General features: G+C 36.7%; 1 protein-coding gene across 1 annotated transcript; it reads right to left on the bottom strand.

The window, feature by feature from the left end:
* Nucleotides 1-399: 399 nt before the first annotated feature.
* On the bottom strand, nucleotides 400-1,988 carry LOC109236868 (sugar transport protein 12-like). Its single transcript, XM_019403099.1, has one exon. It carries the CDS (start codon nucleotides 1,966-1,968, stop codon nucleotides 400-402), a length of 1,569 nt encoding a protein of 522 aa, XP_019258644.1. The 5' UTR covers nucleotides 1,969-1,988.
* Between the last annotated feature and the right edge of the window lie 11,680 nt (nucleotides 1,989-13,668).

The following is a 13,668-nucleotide window of genomic DNA, read 5'->3' as shown; positions in this document are numbered from 1 at the left end:
GACTGCAAATTGAACATTTATCAAATATGTTCGTATTTACCAACAATCTGTTTATACATAAAAGGTTCTGAGGCTAATAGACAGTTCGTTTTGTTTTCTTCTTTACGTTTCCTCTTTTCTGCACCTTTGAGACAGACCTATTAGCTTTTCCCTCAAATTCCTAGCTTTAAGCTGGCTGAGTACAGTTTTGGGGTCAAGAGTGCCTTTTGCTAAGGTGCACTTTTGAGTCTACTTCAACTATCTATATAAAATACTACGTAAACAATTGTTACGGAAAACAAGAATATATAGAATAGAGAAAGAAAACAGTACAACTATGGAAAAATAACAAAGTCTAAGAACACCCAAACAACTCCAAAACATTAGAAAAAGAAAACTATTTTCATCATATTCTATACTTTAGACTATCTCCTTTGCAGGCTTCCCTTGTGGCTTTGATTCTGCATCATCATCGGCCACGAACTTCTTCCAGTACCAATGCTCTCTCCAAACTTGAGACATCTCTTCAATTGGTATATTCTTTGTTTCGGGCACGTACAAGTAGACAAACACAGTCATTATTAACACAAACGCCCCAAAGAAGATAAATAGACCAAACTTCATCCCACATAGCATCTTCAAGAATATTTGTGCTACTCCGAATGTGAAAAACATGTTCATGGAGACCGTAACACATTGTGCTGCTGATCGAACTTCCAATGGAGATATCTCACTCGGAACCAACCATCCTAAAGGACCCCATGAATACGCAAAGTTAGCAACGAATACACAGATGCAGACAACCACTAAAGCTGCAAACCAAAGTGGCAAATCTGTTGCAGTCCCTGTTGTTCCGAATTTTGCCCCAATAAGAGCTGCGACTGCTGTTTGGAATATACACATGAAGATGCCACCCCAGAAGAAGAGTATTCTCCTCCCAAACTTATCCGTACAAAAGACTGAAATAAAAGTTGCACCCACGTTGACACCGCCAGTGATAGCAGCTGACATAAGCGAAGCGTTACTCTTAAACCCTAATGTTTGGAAAAGTACTGGAGCATAGAACATGACCACGTTAATTCCCGTAAGCTGCTGTAAAGATGGAATCAGAATTGACAAAACCAACTGCGGTCTGTACTTTCGGACGAATAAAAGATTATTCCATGGCCTTTCTACTTTCTTGGATGCTTCACTCGCCATAACAAGGTCATTAAATTCAGCATTTACGTTATCAACTCCTCTGATCTTTTTCAACAATTGTTCCGCCTCCTCTTTCTTTCCTCTGTCTATCAACGAACTCGGACTATCAGAGAGAAACATCGAGGAAACCAGGATGACTAGTGCTGGCACGGCTGCACCTCCTAAGCTAACCCTCCAACCCCAACCGCCAGAGATTTTGCTAGTTCCAAAGTTGACCAAATTCGCTATCAGAATCCCAATGGTGATGGCCATTTGGAATAACACGTTGAAAGTCCCTCTGTATTTGTAGGGAGCAACTTCTGACAAATAAATAGGGACAGATTGATTAGCAAATCCGACACCAATCCCCAGAAGAATACGACCCAAGATGAGCATGCTAATATGGATAGCAGCAGCGTTGAGGACGGCGCCTATCAAGAAAAAGAGACCTCCAAGGGCCATAGTAACTCTTCTGCCACGTTTTTTGCTAACATGAGAAGCAACAATGGACGCAAACAGGGCAGCCACGTAAAGAGAAGACGTGAAAAGGGTCAACAACTGGCTGTCGAACTTACAGTACTGGTTGGTAGAGGTGTTCAAAGCCTCTTTTTGGTAAACAGACATGAAGAAGCGTTTGAGAAAAGGATCCATGGAAGTAACTCCACCTGAAATTCCAATGTCGTAGCCAAAGATCAACCCTCCCATGGCTGCCATGATACAAGTCATGGCTACGTACACTGTTAGCTTCCCTGGGTACTCATCTGGATTGTCTCCGCCACCGCCGGCGGGAATAAAGTTTCCACCAGCCATGAAGATATTGGATCAAAGAAAATAATATGCAGAACAAAGAAAGGAAGATTATTAAGATGGTGTCCTTAGGCGTGGAAAGAGAAGGGTATATATAGATGTCAAAATTAAAACCGAGATCGAATAGGTTTATAACTAGTCGGATTAGGATATCCTTTTATTCTTCTTTTGATTTACATAATTACCCGCATATAACTTCCTAAGTTGAGTAGGATATGGAGTATCTTTCCATGTCATAATTCTGTATACTGCAATAATATCCGTGTTACTATTTAATCGGTTAGAGGGAAATTTAATTTAAAGAAGATATACGGGCAATTTCAAATCAAACGAATCAAAATTGTAAATCTATCATCGTATCATCATCGTATCATCATCTATATTTATTAGTCTTAGAATATGCGCATTGCACGTGTATTCCATATCAATAGAAATATATTTTGTAAAAATAGTATAGTAAAAAATACGTTTGAAATATTAAAAGACTTTTTTAATATGAATCAAGACTATATACAAAAAAAAATTACTACTAATATTTAGCTAGTGCAGGAAAAATTACTCGAATTAACGAAGTAAGGTTTTGGTAAATTAAGACAACTACTTCAAAGGAGGTTTTTCTTTTAATTAGATGTATTTTTCAACTGAAGTAAAATATTTATTAGTTTCTGCATAATTAAAAATAAAAGGGTCAAATTCATAATTAGATAAACAATACAACTAATTGATACGTTTTCTATTTCATGTAGTTGCTTTAAGTTTATTGCTATCATTTAGTCTAACAATAATTTAATTTATTCTAATAAATTTAAAATAAATAGACAAAAAATTGGAAATAAGAATTTTTCTACCCACTTTTAACGTAAACAATATAGGAAGAGAGACAGACCAAGAAACAAACGCTTTTGAATTATTCATAATTACTGCTTTGCTACCCATTAAATATACTGATCAAAAGTCTTGTATTTTTTAACTGAACTAGATTTTGGGCACGTGCATTGCACGTGTATCCCATATTAATTTTATATAATGTATATCTAAATCTAAAATGGTTAAGTTACAAATTCAAATATACATATTCTACAAAATATTTGATTGAAATATAAGTTACAAATCCAAATATACAAAAGTTATCACATTTTACCTATCCTTAATACCTATTACGAATGAAGTCAGAAATCCTACTATCTAACCAACTCAATCTCGATTAAAAATCTCAACAATGACACTGTCGATTAGAGTTTCTCTTTTTATTTTAAAATTATATAAACCGATGATTGATTTTATCCTACATTTAATTAGTCCCAATATAATTTTAATATAAATAAATATGCTACTATTAGTCGTACACATACAACACATATCTAGTATATATAGTACCAACACATCACCATAAATTTAACTCTTCTAACCTCTTGCAAGGCACATCTTTCAGTCCTTCGTGGGTTTCTCCTATTTTAACAACTTTGAATTTATTTCACTTAAATTTAACATTTTAAGAAGTTAAACGATACAAGCATTCATAAAAATAAAAATAAAAAATTTAATTTTCCTCCTAAAATAAGGGCAATAAAGTCAGAACGGTAACAATTATGATACAATGTTATATTTCGCAGCAAATTAAGTTTCTTTACTCATTTATAGATTTAAATGATAAAATAAGAGTTGTACCAAAGTTTCCAAAATATGTTACTGCTAAAATTGCTCTGAACACTCAAAACTCAAAAGTCTACTCAGAGTTTACCACAAGCAATGTACAAATTAAAACATTGAAGTGGAGAGAGCGAGACATAATTAACACTTTTTCTTAGCAGTAAAATTGAAGGAGTAATTCCAAGAAGCTAGTACTATAAATCTGCATACCAAATCAAACCACCATATCATCTAGTTAAAGAGTAATTAATCTATCTAAAGGGAGAAATAAATCTAATAGTAACCTCAACCTCAATTTCAGATTCTTAACATTCTAGGATGAAAGAGTGATCATATTCTTGTGAATATGCTCTTGTGGCTCCTTAACCTAAGGATTGCTACATATGCCATCTTTCTGAGAGTGGAGAGAGGAAGTTTCAAAGTGATGCAATGAAGACTAATGCCGCTATCGTCTCAACTTCTCTTTCCACGACAATTACCAAAATCTCACTTCAATTTATAAGTGAAGACTTATGTAAAATTTTTGTAAAGATCGTTCTTAAATAGGAGAAAGACAAGTAAGTTCGAAATATTGTAAGTTAAACTTTATGTAAAAACTTAAATGCAATTGAACGGAAGAAAGGGAATGAGGAACAAAATTCATCCGTTGCGTTTCAATATGTATGAATATGGTCCATGTATTAAATATTCAATGGATTTAGTGTATTTATTTATTATTCAACATAACTTCTCAAATTTTTCATATTTTCCATAACAACAAAGAGAATGTTGTTTAATGTAACAGTTTTATGAATAAGGTAATATATTTATTTTTCAATGGGATTTATAGTCATTCAATTTTATAAGGTTTTCGGTCTTTCAACTTTTGACTTGAGGCTTCACACTTAGTATGATGATTATATTTTTAATATTTTATATAATTTTATTATAACTGGTTACAGTTAATTTACACCATTCGAATAAGGAAATTTATAAAGTAAAAGCTTCCTTAGTTTGTAGTCCTAAATATTAGAAAAATAATTAAATATTAATTTTATCTAATGTAAAATCTATTTTTAAAGAATAAAAAACTTGTTAAAATTTTTAAATAAATATTCAAAATATGTGATTGTGTTATAAAATAAATTTAACAAAAGAAAAAAGAAATAACTGTTGATCATGATTGTGTTACCGATCCTGCTGAGGCCCCGGTGGTGATTCCCGTATCTGATGATGATGATGCTCCCTAGATACTCATGATTCCATTGAACAGCTTTTTATTAGCGGGTTTGGCAGTGAAGGTTTAGGGCCTGTTTTAAATGAAACACCTTTAGCTTCTTTTTCGACTCCCGTGTCTGTGACTCCTTCCTTGCCAACCTCAAACTGTTCCTGTTCCTTCTCAAACAGTTTTCACTCTTTCTACTACCCCTCCTTCGACAATTCCTCCTCCAATCATTCATCATATTGAAGTTGGCTCTTCAAGTAGGAGCGCTGCTATGAGGAGGGTAGTCATTGAAGTTCCTGCTGAGAGCAGTCTCTTGAGGAAATCAGGTCAATCGGATGCATGGTTAGAGCCTTTAATTAGCCAATCGAAAAAGCCAAGTTCCTATGACTAAGTTCTTGCAGTCTCTTGCAGTTCCTATGACTAAGTTCTTACTTAGTCTTAAGCTTTTTAATAGTTTAGAAGTTTTCTCGTTATTATCTTGAACTTCTATTTAATTTATTCTTGCCTTTATTTCTAAGGACTTATAGAATAATCTGCATTTTTATTCTTAGAAATGCTTCTATTGTCTTCATGAATTTTACTAAATTAAACATGAATTTTATAAAGAGGGCCCTTTTATATTCGACACTAAATGAAGAAGACGTCTCAACTTCATAATGGTGTTAACATACGATAAAAGAAATAGGAATATACATGTTTCTTTGAAATAGCTTTGACAAGTTTTTATTTGAACCTTGTCTTTTTTGAATAATCACTTTACATGTATTTGAATTACATCTATAACTTTCACGTAACTGTTTTTCTTGTAACAGATTTAAAGATGAAGAAAAAATAAACACGTGGCTTTTATTATAACCCGTTTCAGTACATAGCTTTACCCTAATTATAATAAGGTTTTCTTTGGCCTTAGCTCGTGACTTCTGCACTTGTCTTATTCAATGAGTGAACTTTTCAGGCTTAATCTTTGATTTTCTCAATCTTCTTTGCCTTTATACACATGCCTGTGTATATTATGTAGTCCCCAAGTGTTTGAGTGTTGAAGTATGAAGCCTCGAGCACTTGATTATTCCTCTCATTTGGTCTTTCCTTGAAAAAAGAGAAACACACGGGACTCGGAGGTGATTATAGATGAAGACTGCTTAACCGTTTGTATTTCTATCAGAATATTTGTAACCCTAAGTCGGGAAGTTTAATGTTTTCCACGTGCCTTGCAGGTCGTGACTCATCATTTAGTACGGGCTAGCTTTTTGCCTATCATCTAAAATCGTTAGTAAAATTTTAACAATTCAAAAATAGAATTTTGAAACAAAGTACCTGACCGTGGGTATTTGTTAGAAGTAGTATCTCTTCAAATGAACAGCATTCCAATGTGAAGGTAATATTTTTGCCATCCATTGTTTCCAATTCATATGCTCCTTTACCTGCAATATCATGACTTTTATAGGGTCCTCCCATGTTGGACTTAATTTTCCCGTGTTAGCTGCCTTCGTAGATTGAAAAACCTTTTTGAGCACGATGTCCCAATTTTGAAGAATCTGAGGCGCGTTTTCCGATTGTAGTATAGTTCTATGACCTGCTTTTGTGCTGCCATTCTTATTAGTGCTGCTTCTCTCCTTCCTTCAAGTAAATCAAGATTTACACGCATTCGTCATTAGACTCTCTGTTGCCTGTATTAACCTTGTGCTTGGCTCTCCTATCTCAACAGGAATTAAAGCTTCTGCTCCATAAACCAATGAAAATGGTGTTTCTCCTGTACTTGTTTTTGTTGTTGTGCGATATGCCCATAAAACACCAGGTAGCACTTCTGGCCAATTTCCTTTTGACTCTTCTAAATGCTTCTTTAAATTATTGATAATGACTTTATTTGTTGATTCTACTTGCCCATTACCCACCGGATGATAAGGTGTAGATGTAATCCTTTTAATCTGCCAACTTTGAAAAAATTCTGTGATTTGAGCTAATATAAACTGAGGGCCATTATCACACACGATCTCCTTTGGTACACCAAATCGGCATATAATGTTCCGCCAAATGAAATCTTTAACTTTCTTTTCTCACACCTGTTTGAATGCTCCTGCCTCTACCCATTTAGTAAAATAATCAGTGAGTACGAGCAAAAATTTTACCTGTCCTTTTGCTTGTGGTAATGGACCTATAATATCCATTCCCCATTTCATAAATGGCCACGGTGCGATGACTGGATGTAATAATTCCGCAGGTCTATGCATATTGTTACCGTACCTTTGACATTTATCGCATTTAGCCACGAAACTTTCTGCTTCTTCTTCCATTTAAGGCCAATAATACCCTGCCCTAATTAGGGTTCTTACCAATGATCTTCCACCGGCGTGATTCCCACAGTGCCCCTCGTGTATTTCTCTCATTACGTACTCCGTTTGAGAAGGTCCGAGGCATCTGGCTAAGGGACCACCGAACATTTTACGATATAGATTGCATTGCTTTAAGCAGTACCGAGTAGCCTTTTTTCGAAGCGCATGAGCTTTTTTCTTATCGTCAGGGACGGTACCATACTGCAAAAAAGCAACAATCTTGTTTCTCCAATCCTAAGTTAAGTTATTAAAATTTACCTCATTCTTATCGGGGTCAAGAACTGAATGAAATAAATGAATAACTGAAGCATTTGCATCGCTCGCCACATCTGTCGCAGACGCGAGATTAGCTAGGGCGTCCGCTTCAACATTTTCATCCCTTGGTATTTGCATAACTTTCCAAGTCTGGAATTGCTTTACCAGCTCCCGTACCTTCTCTAAATATTGTTGCATTCGTGCTTCCCTGGCTGTTTAAGTCTCCAGCATCTGGTTAACCACAAGTTGCGAATTACTTTTGATTATAATTTGATTAATGCCGAGTTCTCGTGCCAGTTCTAAACCTGCAACCATAGCTTCATACTCTGCTTCATTGTTAGTTATAGAATGGCATTTAATGGCTTGTCGAATGGTTTCACCCGTAGGTGGTACCAAAATAATCCCTAAACCTGCACCTTTTGCATTAGATGAACCATCAGTGAATAAAGTCCAAGTTCCTGGGTTAGCCCATTGAACACCTGTAATTCTCTATCTGCTTCTAATTGCATCCCTTGGCTAAAATCAGCCACGAAATCAGCTAATACTTGAGATTTTATAGCAGTTCTAGGTTGGTATGTAATATCATATTCGCTTAACTCTATAGCCCATTTAGCTAACCTTCCTGATAACTCATGCTTATGTAAAATACTGCGTAATGGATAAGCAGTTACTACAGCAATAGGATGACATTGAAAATAAGGTCTTAATTTTCTAGATGCCATGATTAATGCAAGTGCAAGCTTTTCTAGTTGAGGATACCGCGTCTCCGCATCTAATAAAGATTTGCTGACATAATAGATCGGAGATTGCTTACCTTGGTCCTCACGGACTAAAACAGCACTTACCGCTACTTCTGAAATAGCAAGATAAATGACCAGTTTTTCCCCAATCTTTGGTTTTGCAAGCAATGGCGGATTTGATAAATACGTTTTCAAATTTCTGAGTGCCTGCCGACATTCTTCGTTCCATTCAAAATGATCTTGATTTTTAAGAGCTGAAAAGAATTTAAAACACTTTTTCGATGATTTAGAAATGAATCTCCCCAAGGCTGCAATTCTTCCCGTTAGCCTCTACACTTCTTTTTTACTTGTAAGTATGTCAGGAATTTCCTCTATGGCCTTAATCTGCACGGGATTTACTTCAATACCACGATTAGAAACAAGAAAACCTAAAAACTTACCTGATGCAACACCGAATGCACATTTTCAGGATTCAATTTCATATTAAATTTTCGCAGAATTTTAAGCGTTTCAGACAAATGCGATATATGATCTCCTGAATGCTGAGTTTTAACGAGCATATCATCTATATAGACTTCCATAGTTTTTCCCAAATGTTCCTGGAACATTTTGGTTACTAGTCTTTGGTACGTTGCACTTGCATTTTTAAGACCAAAAGGCATTACTTTATAACAGTAAGTCCCCTTTTCTGTTATAAACGAAGTTTTTTCTTCATCTGCGGGATCCACCTTGATTTGGTTGTATCCGAGTATTCATCTAAAAAACTTAACAACTCATGCCCTGCAGTAGCATCAATTAGTTGATCTATATGAGGTAATGGGAAAGAATCTTTAGGACAGGCTTTGTTAAGATCTGTATAGTCTACACAAACTCGCCATTTACCGTTCTTTATAGGTACCACAACTGTGTTGGCTAACCAATTAGGATACTTTACCTCGCGAATAGATCCATTCTTTAATAATTTTTGCACCCCATCTTGGATTACCTGATTTTTGAAAGTTCCTTGATTCCTTTTCTTTTGTTTGATAGGTGGATGAGATGGGTCTTCATTTAACTTGTGAGTCATTACCTCCGGTGGTATACCTATCATATCAGAATGGGACCAAGCAAAATAATCTGCGTTAGCTTTTAAAAATTCAATCAACTTACGCTTCATATCCGAGCTGAGATTGGCTCCTATGTAAACTTTTCTGTCTGGCCAGTGTATAAATAATACTACAGCCACCAGCTCTTCTATCGTTGTTTTGATGTTTTCATTTTCTTCTGGTTCTTGAATGGAATCGGGCCTTGAATCCACATCTGTTCGCTCTTGTTCAGTTGAGGTTGATGCTATGATTTCCTCAACTAGATTCCGTAATTGCTATTTTTCTTCATTTCTCGTACTTGAACCTGCCACGGAATTGATGCTCCTGGATGTCTGTTGGTCTCCACGTATTTGACATATTCCCCATGGCGCTGGAAATTTAATGACTTGATGCAAGGTTGATGAAACAGCATCCATGTCGTGGATCCATGGCCTCCCGAGAATTATGTTGTAAGCCATTTCCATCTCCACTACTTGAAACTTTGTATCTTTGACAACGCCTTCTGCGAATGTAGTAAGCATCACTTCTCCTTTCGTCACAACACTGGAATTGTCAAATCCTGACAAAGTATGCGCTTTTGGTACCAATTTATCCTCTGCTTGCATCTCGTGTAGTACTCGTAACAAAATAATGTTCACGGAACTTCCTGGATCAATCAAAACTCGTTTCACACTAGTGTGATGTATAAGTAAAGATATTCCAGTGCATCATTATGTGGAGTTAATAAGCCATCCGTATCCGTATGATCGAATGTAATATTTTCTTCTTCTAAAACATGCCGCAACCGCTTCCTGTGGGTAATCGTTACTTTGGAAGTCTTATTAGCTGTGGTATACGTCACACCATTGATTTCTTCTCCTCCGCTGATAACATTGACGGTTCTTTTGGGTGAAGGTGGTTTGGGGGGCTCCTGCCTATTCTTCATGTATGCTTGTTTACCTTTCTCACTGAACAACTCGGTGAGATACCCCTGCTTTAATAAATGATCAACTTCACTTTGCAAGAACCTACAGTCTGCCGTTTTATGCCCACGATCATTATGAAATTCACACCAATGATCAGGGTTTCGCCTGTTTGGATTCGATCTCATCTCCATTGTCCATCGCACCTTGTCTCCCATGCTTCTCAAGACAGCCACGAGTTCGGAAGTGCTCACATTGAAATTATAACCACCAAACATCGCCTTTAAGTTTCTATCATCATCTCGTGACTCACGTGTGCTTCGATCATTCCCAAATCTTGAAGATGAGCCCGACTCTCTATTCCTCGATCTGTGATCGTACCTCTAATTATCCTGCTTTGACCGTGAGTCTTTTCTCGCAGGTCCCATGTATGGCTCGTACCTGTTTTTACCGGACCTTTTTTCGGTTTTTGCCCGTCTCGAACTTACCTTTTCTTCTTTGATATCGTGAAATAGTATCTTCTTCAATCCTCAGCTTTGTGCTATACCTGTTATAAACGTCATTCCATGTCATTACTGGGAATTCACAAAGACTCTCCTTGAGTCACCTCGTAGCTTCTGAGCTTTTTTCATTCAAATTACTTGTGAATGCTATAGCTGCCCAATTGTCAAGTACGCGTGGTAACGTCATTCTTTCCCATTGGAATCTGTCTACAAACTCTCTGAGCAATTCTGAATCCCCTTGCTTGACTTTGAAAATATCCTCCATTCTTTTTTCAACTTTCTGAGCTCCCGAGTGTGCTTTGACAAAAGAATCTGCAAGCTCAGCAAAAGAATTTATAGAATTTTCGGGTAAAAGAGAATACCATTTTAATGCACCCTTAGTGAGTGTTTCACCAAATTTCTTGACCAATACAGATTCAATCTCCTGTTTGGTCAAGTCATTGCCTTTGATGCCTGTTGTGAATGCAGTCACGTGGTCTCGTGGATCAGTTGTTCCATCATATTTTGGAATATCGGGCATTTTAAATTTCTTTGAAATTGGGAGGGGAGCAGTACTTGGCTTCCAGGGTTGCTGCGAATATTTATCCACATCTATCCCTTTGATCACGGGGGGCACCCCATGTATTTGCTCTATGCGGTCACTTTGCTCCTTAAGCTGTTTCTGCAATGTTAGAACTAAACTTTGTAAATCGAAATTAACTATGTTACCTGGTTCTCCCTCTCGTGATTCACTGAGGATTCCACCACTGCCAGAATTAACAAGCCCAGAACGAGGGTTTTCCAAAGTGTTGGTATTTAGAACTGGTGTTGATGGTGCAGCAGGTAATTGAATGGCAAAAGCTTCAAGAGCTTTATTGACCTGTTGAGCAATCAACCTCTGCAAGGCTTCATTGATAGCTTCATCGTTGTTACATTGAGTATTTGCATTTGAATGAGATCCATCAGGTGTTCCTTCTCGAGACCGCCGAGGCGAGCTTTGTGGAGAAGGAATCGGAGTGTGAACATCTTGTCGGTCCCCTTGGAGTTACGATTTCCTTGGTTTCCCTGGGTGTTATCGTTAACATTTGACATGATCATTGATGTAACGAAATAGACAAGGCTGAGAAAAAATAGATTATCAGATTCCCGGTAACGGAACCAATTTGTTTAACCAAAAAATGGAATTTCAATTAAAGCTTATAATTTTGAAGAACACGAGTTACTGATAATCGAAAGAATGTATAAAAGAAAGCAATTTGGATAGCAAGAATTTAATCAGGAGAGAAACAAGTAAACCAATGTATATTCAGATAGTGTTTCGTGTCCTTACAATTGATCAGTTATCTCCCTTTTATAGGTACCTTGGAGATATGTGTTTTGCCTCCGTCATAACAAGGCTATTATGGGCAATTAAAGACATTAAATGCTACGTTACATAATCATTATATTTAATACAGATTCTCTAACATTTTTGGTATTTAATGCTCATCAAATACTGTATCTGGACTCTCGTGTGCTGTCAGATTCATTCTCTTTGATTGCTTAAATGACTTGAACAGGTATGAGCGTTGCCTCCGCTCGTGCCTCTTCTTTTGCTTTCTGCTCGTATCTATTGCAACTCATGCCTTCTTGCCAGTTGTAATTCTTTAACTAGTCTATATGTCACGACACGTCATCTTCATACCTCTTTAATATGTAAATTCAATTTTTCCCAATACAACGATCGCGAAGAGTAAGCTGGAGCTAAGGGGCCTGTTGTGCGTCGCGTTTGCGAGACAGGCTCCTCAATCGCGAAGGTTCCTGGGCTGGGTCATCACATTCGCGTTTGAATGTACGTGTTTGCGAAGGGTTGAATTCGGACAGGAGGAGATAGTCTTCGCGAATGCAAAGGTATGCCGCATTCGCGTTGAAGAGGCTGGTGTTTTGTCGTGATCTCGAAGGTCTATTTGGTAAGCTGGAGAATTTCTTCTTCGTGATCTCGAGGCTTTGGACCGCGATCGCGAAGGGCAACGCCTAGGCAGATTATAAGGTTGCAAGTCGGGATTTTTCTCATTTCAACTCATTTCTCTCTTGCTTGGGCGATTTTTAGGTAATTTGGAGGAAGTTATTCTCACTTGTTGCAAGTTAAATACAAGATTATATATGGATTTAGACATGTAATTTTGTAGAAATTGAGGAATTTTGGTAGAAAACCTAGAAATGGTATTTTTGGATTTTGACCATGAAATTGGACATGGAATTAGGAATAAATTATCTGTTTCGTGGTATTATAGGTAATGTTTATCTTCGAAAATTTTCGAAATCCAGGCACGTGGGCCCAAAGGGTTGACTTTGTTGACTTTTCGATCGGAGTTGGGAATTGCAATAAATTGTTAAATTACGAGTATTTGAGTATATTTTGATTGATTTGCCTGTTGTTTGATTAGTTTCGGATCGTTTGCCATCAGTTTGAGGTGTTAGAGAGGCGTTGGAGCCGGTTATCGAATTTCAGAGCGAGGTAAGTCACATATTTAACCTTGTGAGAGGAAAACGGCCACGTATGTGTTATATTTATAGTATATAAGGAGTAGGGAAGATTTATAGTATTAGAAGTTAAATAGGATATTACTCCCTCCACAAGATATTCAAATTAAATCATGTTTGTACTAAACTCCTTAAGTATGATTCTTTCACCTTTGGACAAAAGCTGCGAATAAAGACACAAGCTGTACTCAGAGATGAATTTAGCATTTGCTCACAAATTCTAAGATAAGGGGAGTAAATCTATCCGCATCTCAAATGATATCCTCGCGGAAAGGAGTAAATACATACTATACTATATTTTCTTTTTTCAAGGTCTTAATCCCACTATATTTTTTCTGGTAAATACTTTTAAGGCAATAATTCATTGCTTATCCTACAAAAACAATGTACTATATTGCCTTCAATGTGATTTTTTCCCCTAATAATAATTACGGAAACATATTCTTTATGCAATAGACATGCATCTTCATCAAGTACATTTGAGTTCTCTTGTGACAAAGATGTCATAACATCTTATTTTTATTTAAATCTG

The sequence above is a fragment of the Nicotiana attenuata genome, unplaced genomic scaffold, assembly GCF_001879085.1.
Source record: "Nicotiana attenuata strain UT unplaced genomic scaffold, NIATTr2, whole genome shotgun sequence".
Lineage (NCBI taxonomy): Eukaryota > Viridiplantae > Streptophyta > Magnoliopsida > Solanales > Solanaceae > Nicotiana > Nicotiana attenuata.
The sequence above is the reverse complement of the archived record's forward strand: the minus strand, read 5'-3'. Positions and strand labels throughout refer to the sequence as shown.